General features: G+C 34.7%; 1 protein-coding gene across 5 annotated transcripts; it reads left to right on the top strand.

The window, feature by feature from the left end:
* The first annotated feature begins 368 nt into the window (after positions 1 to 368).
* LOC122605985 lies at positions 369 to 6,366 on the top strand. Of its 5 annotated transcripts, XM_043778950.1 has the most exons (11): positions 369 to 478; positions 3,065 to 3,173; positions 3,256 to 3,372; positions 3,595 to 3,675; positions 3,949 to 4,077; positions 4,318 to 4,433; positions 4,528 to 4,609; positions 4,723 to 4,782; positions 4,868 to 4,975; positions 5,336 to 5,381; positions 6,001 to 6,366. In XM_043778950.1, the coding sequence occupies exons 4-11, from the start codon at positions 3,604 to 3,606 to the stop codon at positions 6,207 to 6,209; spliced, it is 822 nt and encodes a 273-aa protein (XP_043634885.1). In that variant the 5' UTR covers positions 369 to 478; positions 3,065 to 3,173; positions 3,256 to 3,372; positions 3,595 to 3,603; the 3' UTR covers positions 6,210 to 6,366. The 5 variants fall into 5 exon arrangements, with proteins under 5 accessions (XP_043634885.1, XP_043634884.1, XP_043634886.1 ...); XM_043778949.1 differs by lacking the exon at positions 3,256 to 3,372; XM_043778951.1 differs by lacking the exons at positions 369 to 478; positions 3,256 to 3,372 and adding an exon at positions 3,414 to 3,450 and having other exon boundaries at positions 3,127 to 3,173; positions 3,549 to 3,675.
* The last annotated feature ends 2,840 nt before the right edge of the window (positions 6,367 to 9,206 follow it).

Raw genomic sequence — 9,206 nt, 5'->3', positions numbered from 1 at the left:
GATACGGTACGCGGAACGAAAACGGGTACGCGATTCGTAGGCCTCCAAAATCTGGTACGAGGGGGTAGGCTCATTCGGAACGCCACTTGGATACGAGAAACGACGTACCCTTTTTGGTACGTAAATTTGGTAAAAAACATATAAAAAAGTAACATATATAATAAAAGGACTTGTTATTCATACTAATTATAAAAAAGCAGAGTTACGTGAATATATATAGATAACTTTTACAAACCCAAACCCTAAATATAAAAGACTCCAAAGTCCTGGAAAATTGTATATTATGGCCCAATATAAGCCCACTTTATCAATCTAAAATATCTTTTCCCATTTTAAATATATATATAAAAAAAAAAAGAGTACAGCCGCTAATTTCCCTCAAGGCCCCAACTACCGTCACTTTTCTCCCCCACCGGAAATAGAAAAAAGAGTTCTATTTGCCGGAACGTCGAATTTCAGCCTTGATACGTCAAATCAGGTACGCTTCTTTTACCGTTCTGGATCGCGTTTCGCCTTCGTCCGGGACGATTTCGTACCGCGTTTCGGTACGAGGTGTACCGTACGAAAAACTGAAATGATGTATAGACATAGCTATTGGAGTAAGTATCTATAAAGCGGTACTTGCCTCGATCCTTGTTCCTTAATCGCAATAAACTAACAAAAAATTATCGTGAGTTTGTGATGCGGATTATCGATCTTTATATCTTATGTTTTTTTGATAATCTTGAAGTTGCATTGTGTTTCTCTACATTGGCATCCTCTCTTTGCGTACTGTATATCAAATATAAACAATGGCGGATCTAGGAATAATTGTTAATGAGGGCAAAAAAAATTTCCGCATAGTTGGCAGGCTGGAGTTGGCTATGGTCTACAGCCCCCTGCCCTATAATATCCGCCCATAAATTTATAACCGAGTATATACTGATTTCTTTAAAATTTGACAATAGAAAAGAATATCATTACAAAGGGTTTAGTATCGTAAGAAACTTTTACATTTTTCCTATTGTATGAATATAACTTAGATTTGGTGATTTGGTGCATTGTAGGAAGAAACTTTATAAAATTGTTCAAATAATGTAAAAGTGTATACGTGGCAAATTATATGAGCTAGCACGTGTAATTTTTCGATTGGTGCATGTCAAAAAGTTACATTATTTGAACAGTTTTACAAAGTTTTTTCCTACAATGCACCAAATGTAAGTTACATTCATACAATAGAAAAAGTGTAAAAGTTCGTTACACTTCTAAATACTAAACCCCATTACAAACGTTAAAACAAATTGTAGAAAATTAAAAATTACATATACTAGAACCTAACTATCGCAAGATTTGAGTATTCATTTGAATGTTATCACACCCACACGTTATTTTAGTTCGTATTTTTCCAAACACAAATTGTAAATGGGAATAAGAAATAAAAAAAAAAAAATATAACGCAATTTTAATCTTAAATCAAAGTTGCTATAGTTTAGATCAATATTTGATTTGATTACTTTATTTGTTTTGTATGTGTAATCTAAACCTAAACAAGTGTGTAGTTTGGAAGTTTCCTGAATTCCCACATTGAAGAATGAAAAAACTGGGAGGTAGATATGAGAATTGTTGGTTTAGCAAAGTTTTGATTAGACGAGGGCATGGTGATTTGGGCCTGGGGCATTTATGGTTTTTGGTCCAATATACCATACGAAACTATAATATTTGCAATAAACATTTCAAAGTTATAGGAAAATTATAGGGGGCAGTACCCCCGTTCCTTTTGAAGTAGATCCGCCCCTGCATGTGTGCATGCTTTTATATACTTTCTTATGCTGATATTGTAACAATGGCTAGTATTATGACTACTTGAGTTTGTTTGCATTGTGTAAAACAGTTACTTTTTGCTACATAACCTGGCCATTATTTGTTTATAAAAAATTCTTGCAAATTGTCAGTATCTTTTATTTTTGTTAAGTTATGAATGCTATAATTCTATGACACTTATTAACTAGTCCCATATCGTTTATTCATTCAATACTAGATCACCAGGAAGGTTAAAAACTTAAAATGGTAAATATATGTACTGTCCATTCAGAACGCTTATGAAGCAACCGTATATTATTATTGTACAAATTCATCAGTTTATCTGTTATTGGACTGTCCAAACCCTATGAATCATTTAGGCTATGGTTTATCCAGTACTAAATCATTAGGTCATTATTAAGCATGACCTATGCCTGCCATATTCATAGTAGATTTATAGGTGGTTCACTAGTGAAAGACTACCTTATTTACAAGGAACAGATTTGAAAACTATATGGATGTAATTGGTTGTAATCGTACCATCTGCACAAAGTATACTACTCTTTGAGACACATTAAGTAGATAGCCACATAGTTACTCTTTTTATACTGGGGCATGTAGGAAGAAAGCTTTGTCTAAAGTAATGAAATAAGTAATTACAAAAAGTTCTTTGGGTATATGAATGGGGTTGGGGATTCCCTCAAGTTTCCTACCTTGATGTCAAGTTGGGGAAATCTTGACCCTTGAATTAAAATCATGGGACAAGATTCAACGATAATCTTTAAATCTTGTCCCTTGATTTTGATCCAAAGGTCGAGATTGATTTAACTTGACCCCTCAAGTTATTTCTATCTTGAGGGAGTCTCTACCCATATGAATGTGGCATTGTTTATATGCTACTTCTGTTAGTTGATGCTTTATGATTGTTTGTGTGTTTCTTAGAAAAGCTTAAAAATGAGAATTTATTTATCGTATTCCCATCCACAGAGATTGGAAAACCAAACACGAGTTTTGGGAGTGATACTCAGATACTCATTTCCATCTTATGCATCAGACAACTGTTTTCCATAATCAACTGTCATTATATGTATGATATATCGAATATTATATTAAATATATATTTACTTATGTTTAAATATAATTCAGTTTTATGTAACTGTTACTAGTTTTGATCCCCATTATCAGCTGCCAGACCCTTGTGTGGGTTCAGCTAGAACTTGACTGCAAATATTGACATTATATTAGTGTGTGTTGATGTTCTTCTTTATTCTCTATGGTTAACTAGGGGTTGAAGGCTTCTTTCTATCACAAGGAAGCTGTGTGATTTTCAGATGTCGTGCTGATTACCGAGTTTCTTGGTTTGAAGTTTATTTTGTCACTTGGTCTCCCAATTGGTAGGTTACTCCTTTTTCTTTTTGATGCTCTTTTGTATTTTATAATTTGCTACTTCTTAAGTTCTAATTCATAACATTACAGAATGCATAGTGCACCACACGTACCTGTGATGCCTCTAACAAGTCATTTGTTTCTCGGCTAAAGATTTGGATTTATTTGGCTAAGAAGTTGATTTTATGATATCACATACCTTATCAGGTTTTCCTGTTTGATTAATTAGAATTACCACACCATTTCAGATTTGGACCTTTCATTGGTTAAATGTTTCTTGTGCTAGTAAGTTTTGCAACTTGGCTTGTTAGATCCAGCGTTCATGTAAACAACATGGACACACTTCAGGATGATACTAAATTTTTAAATCTCTACTGGCATAGTTGGAATTCAGCTTATACACTCTCAACAGTATTGCGCTCTTCACAGGCTCTAAAGATGCTGAAGTCATTGCTTCTGAGAGCTAATTCGACATGGAAAGTTCTTAATCTTCCTCAGTACATACAACAGGTAATATTACATCTTCATGCCCCAAACATGTACATTTCATTCAACACACGGGAAATTTTGACCATAATTATATTGATTATAAAGCCTTTGAGCATGAAAACATCAAATGGAGGATATTGAAAAATATTAATTAATCTTACAATTTTCTAGCAACTTTTATGCGATCTTTCAAAATAAAAAATGTCTTTCTACTTTCTATTTTCTGCGATCGAGGAAGTATCAACTTTCAGTGAGACAATTGATTTTTTACCGCACTGGTTGCTTTTGTTGCAGCGAGGATTGCATACTAGAAATAAGATGGCAATGGAATACATTGCAAAAGGTTGGAATGCATTGAAGGAGGTTGATAGGGTGATTGACTATTGTGAACCAAGGGATAAACGGCTCATTCCTCACCTTAAGGTAACTATGTATAATTGTGCAAAAGAAATTGAACAATGAAAGAAAACTCACAAATTAGTTTCTTCTCTTTTCCTACAAGAGAAGCTCCCATTGAAATTCACTATGAATCTTTGGGACCTATTATGAGATTTATGGACCTTAATACTTATTTAGTAGTTAGTTCGTTTGGTCAGTCTTACTTGACTTGATACCTCTTTCTTTGTTACTTAACTCTTTATTGGGTTAATTTCTCCTTCTTAGACTGCAAAGGATAATTTTGAAATGGCTCTGGAGGTTGATAATACAAATACCCATGCTAGATATTGGTTATCCAGACTGCACCTGAAATACCATGTGCCTGGGCAATGTAAAGCTATGTAAGAACTTAGATTTCTCAAATGTGAATATTTTTTATGAAATGCATTCTCACTCTTCAACTGAACATTCCTCTTTTTCTTTATTTTGTTGTAGAGGAGCTGCTTTGCTGGTAGAAGCTGCAGATATGGGTGATGCAGATGCTCAATATGAGCTGGGTCGTAATTTACGAATCGAGGTTGGGCTTTCGTGATCTGATATTCAACATTTATTTATATTTATAGCTTTCCGTTGACTTACTTTGTGAATATCTGTGAAACTTGAAATGTTCATGAACTCTTTGGTGCACAGAATGAGGGTGTTGACACAGATCAACAAGCTTTTTATTATTTGGAGAAGGCAGCTGACCAGGTATGCCACTAAATACGTTTTAAAAAGTGATGCAGTTTAGGTTTTCTTGAAACTTATATGGGCTTGCATTATATATATGATATAGTTGCAACCGGATGCTCTCTACCTTCTTGGAGCAGTTTATTTGACAGGCGATTGTGTTAAGAAAGATATTGACTCAGCTTTATGGTGTTTTTATAGAGCTTCCGATAAGGTACAACTTCTTATTATACCTATTAAAAGATGCGTTTCTTTTCATGTCAACACCAGTTGTATGTTTCAAAATTCAAGTATGGCATCCAGTTATCATATAATTCTAGAATTCTCATGAACTATAAGTTTGTGAAATTGTATCCATTGTTTACCTTAAAAGACACTTGACCTTTCTTTAGAAGTTCAAGGTCTGCTTACCTTAGTTTTTTTGTTTGGTGTGTTATTTTACATCTGTAAGTTGATGAAGTACCTTGTTGGTAAAGATCCCAGAGTGTTGTAGCCTTGTGGCCTTGTAGAGTTTTCTCTCTCGAAATTCCGGCATAAGCTGACTTGGATTTAATTCCCCTCCACATACGTGCAGGGTCATGCTGGGGCAGCTATAGCATGTGGATCTCTTCTTATTAGAGGTATTGCATTGAAATTTTTATTCAATTTCAGCAGAAATTTTTGTCGTCTTTTTGTTATTCATATCAAGTCGGTGACAATTCGTACAGATTAAATTTGCAAATATTTATAGTATATGGACGAAATTTAATATATACATATAGATAGATAGATAGATAGATAAAAGTTAATTTAGGGACATCTTAAATTAGGGACCATTAGGGACATGTAACTTACACATGTGTAAGTCGTGGTGGCGGTGGTCGCCGGAGGATCATGGTGGTGGTCGGAGATGATGGTGGTGGTGGTGATGGTGGTTGTATAACTTACACATGTGTAAGTTGTAACTTACACATGCGTAAGTCGTGGTGGCGGTGGTCGCCGTCGTCGGAGGATCATGATGGTGGTCGGAGATGATGGTGGTGGTGGTGGTGGTGGCCGGAGATGGTGAAAAATGAATGATTGAGAAGTGTCCCTAATGGTCCCTAGTTTAAAAGTGTCCCTTAATTAACCCACCCTATACATATTTTCCTGTCAAAATTTTTACTTACACCCTAAAATCTACTTAGTGTTAATTTTGTGATAACGATATATTTTATGCTAAAATAACATGGCTTTCTATTTGATTTGCTGGTTCGCCAGGATACGAACTTCCCACATCTCTTACAAAGCTAAATCTAAAGAATGGGAATATGAGTAGAAATCTAAGGAAGAAAACAAGTGAACCCAAACATAATCCAATCGAATTGGCAAGAGCACAGTTTGAAAATGCTGCGAATTTAGGAAGTGATCTTGGATTCAGATGGCTAAAAAGACTCGAGGAGGAAGAGAAGCGTTTCCTGGCTGCATAAATTCAAAATTAATTCATGTCACCAAAATGGGTATAATTTGACAGATGTAGTTTTTGCTCCTTATGAACATAGATAATAAGCATAGCTTGTGAGTATTCAACTATATACTTGTACTTTGTACCAGTTACTTTTAATGTAGTACATCAATTTTCCACAAGCCCAGTTCTAAAGCGACACTTTACTATTTTTGTTTTAACAATACTTCTAATATTAATCAATCGATTGAACAGTGTGGCTGGGATAATATCGTTTTATGATGTATGAAGCAGCCGCGTTGATGTCTTGTTGATTCTATCCGAGATGATTAAGGTGAGATGGATATAACATAAAAGAATTCAATTAAAGCTGAAGACTTTGATAGCCGTAGTTGAAAATTGGCATAAAACATCCATGTTGCCCGTGAGTCCGTGACTTTTGATAAGAGAAGTTATTTACGCAATCATTATTTTAGTGTATCCAAAAAAAATAAAAAAACGTCTTTATTCTTTATAATAACGAGAAAGAATTTTAGGTGTTAATTATGTTTAACATGTTTCACAAAAAGAATTGATTTCGTTATTGCATTTCTCCTAAAATATACAACTGATTTTGTTTTAGATACTCCAAAAGTTAGAAACACAACTGCAGTAACGTTTTTGGTTGTCAGTTTTGAGCATTTCCTTTCGGCCCATCCCTTATGTAGGATAATGAGATCGAGTTGGTTCACACATCTGGTTATCTGTTTCAGTTTTGCTTGTATGTTTGCATTTGCGGCCCCGACTAACCGACTTATCAAGTCAAAGACGAGGAACTATGTAATTTGAAATCTTGAATTCGCCATTGTTGACAGGTGCCATGTTACTTCAGCATTATAATGTTTTCGTAGAGCATCAGGTAAGGTATAATATCTTATGATTGATACGATAATATTATTTGATGATATCTGGATTTTACAAACTCATACCAACTGTATGCTGCAGGACTTAAATATGGCACTAAAATAATGAAAATAACCATAAAAGTCAAATCAGCTTGTATAAATGTACCTTTTTTTAAAGCCATGAGGGCTGCTAAGTGCTAACCTTGAACTTTTTAAATTTTATCCAAAAACCTATCGAATTGACACAAGCACTATTTGAGAATGAGACAAAATGAGGAAATGATCTTGGTACACATGCATAACAAACATTATACATGTAAAAAAAGGGGGTAAAATTCTACAGGCATTATCTTTGGTCACTATGAACTTGAACAACAAGCATGGACAATCAATGAGTAATTTACATTTCATATTATATTCAGTTGTTTGTAGCAACTGCTTTTAATGAAATAGATGAAGCTGCCATAGAGGTAAACATGGGTTCCATGGTCTCCTTCATTTATAAGCACCACATGCCAATAATCTTGTAACAAGAGGGGAATAAAAAAAGATATTACCTTTTAACGACATCAATTCTAACGCAATCCTCCAAGCTAGGTACACCACTGTTGAAAGTGTAAAAAAATCCTAGATAATTAGTAAGCATCCAGCACAACTATGGAGACAGCCATCCACGACTGTTGTTCGTTTTGGAGTGAACCCACCTTATATGTAAGCTAGCTTCTTCTTTCATTATTTTTGAATTTCTTTCACTTCCGAGTTTCTTACCTCTGTATTCTTTTACTCTTACACTTTAGTCCTTGTATTTCTTACCTCTATGTTTAACCTGGTTATTTATGTTACAAGGAATGGGCAGTAGGTTGATCCCTCCATGATCAGGTTGACCCGTTTTAAGCCAACCCGTACCAAACCAAACCCTTTACCCAACCAACATACACATTTTCCCATCTCTAATAACTTGTAAACGTACCAACTACACGTAGCACATTATTGAAATGGATTAAAGAAATGTCAGACAGAATCTAGTTCATATGTAGCTGTAAAAATGCCCTTTAGTTGGTTGTAATGCATTTTATAATAGAACATTCTGTAACTTGGATTGTGTAATCCAGGATGAATAAACACAAGAGTGAACACAGTTCAAAAGTTGGCGCATACACAAGATGAATAACACTTGCTATGTTATAGTAAGTGTTACCATATTTGGTAGTTCGAATTCGTACAGTGTTGACTTTACTGTACTGCCATCTTAAGAGCTAGTACTACAGAGACGATTCAAAAGCTTTACCATTCAAACAACAGGTACTTTGACATCCTTTTTTCGTCCCAAAAGATGCAGCATTTGACTTGACATACAGTTAAATGAAAACCATTGACCACTGATATTGTTTAAAGTCCCTTTAACAATGGAAACTTGTGCGTTAAATAAAAGTTGCCCTTTTAAGTAGTTTTTAGGGCAATCCAAAAATAGCGTTTCACTTATTTATGTTGCTTTTGTTGCGGTGAGTGTTGTGTACTAGATAAGATGGCAAAAAAATGCATTGCAAAAGGGCAAAATGCATTCAAGGATGATGATAAGGGTGATATAGCCTATGTTAACATAAATTGTATGGAAAAAAATTTTCAGAAAATATTAGTTCAAGTTCATTTCTTACATATACGTTAATACATTAATATGCAGTGGTATTTGGATAATCTTATTGGACTATTTTCTCTACCTTAAACATGCATTTAAGAATAGCTTGAAGTAGCTAATTGAGATTTACAATTCAGACAATCAGACATCCATGCCAGATATTGGGCCAGACTGGGTTTTTACTTGTTCGGGCTGGGTCACTATGACAGGCCTATGAAATCCTATGTGCCTGGGCAATGTAAAGCTAATATTTTCAAAAGTGCATTCTGATATTTTAAACAAAATAATTCGCTTTGTCTTGATATTGTGATAGAGAAGTTGTTATGGGTTAAAGAATGGGTGATGCAGATGCTCAATCTGAATTGGGTCAGAATCCAGGTGTTCTCTAGACTTGATCTGCAACATTTTTTTTCATTCATAGACTGCCTTTTCAACTAATTTGTGCACAGAATGAGGGTGTTGACACGGGTTAACAAGCTTTTTACTTTTTGGAGAAGGCAGG

Source organism: Erigeron canadensis, chromosome 6 (genome assembly GCF_010389155.1).
Source record: "Erigeron canadensis isolate Cc75 chromosome 6, C_canadensis_v1, whole genome shotgun sequence".
In the NCBI taxonomy this organism is placed as follows: domain Eukaryota; kingdom Viridiplantae; phylum Streptophyta; class Magnoliopsida; order Asterales; family Asteraceae; genus Erigeron; species Erigeron canadensis.
Note: the sequence above shows the minus strand (reverse complement) of the source record. Positions and strands in the feature narration are given on the sequence as shown.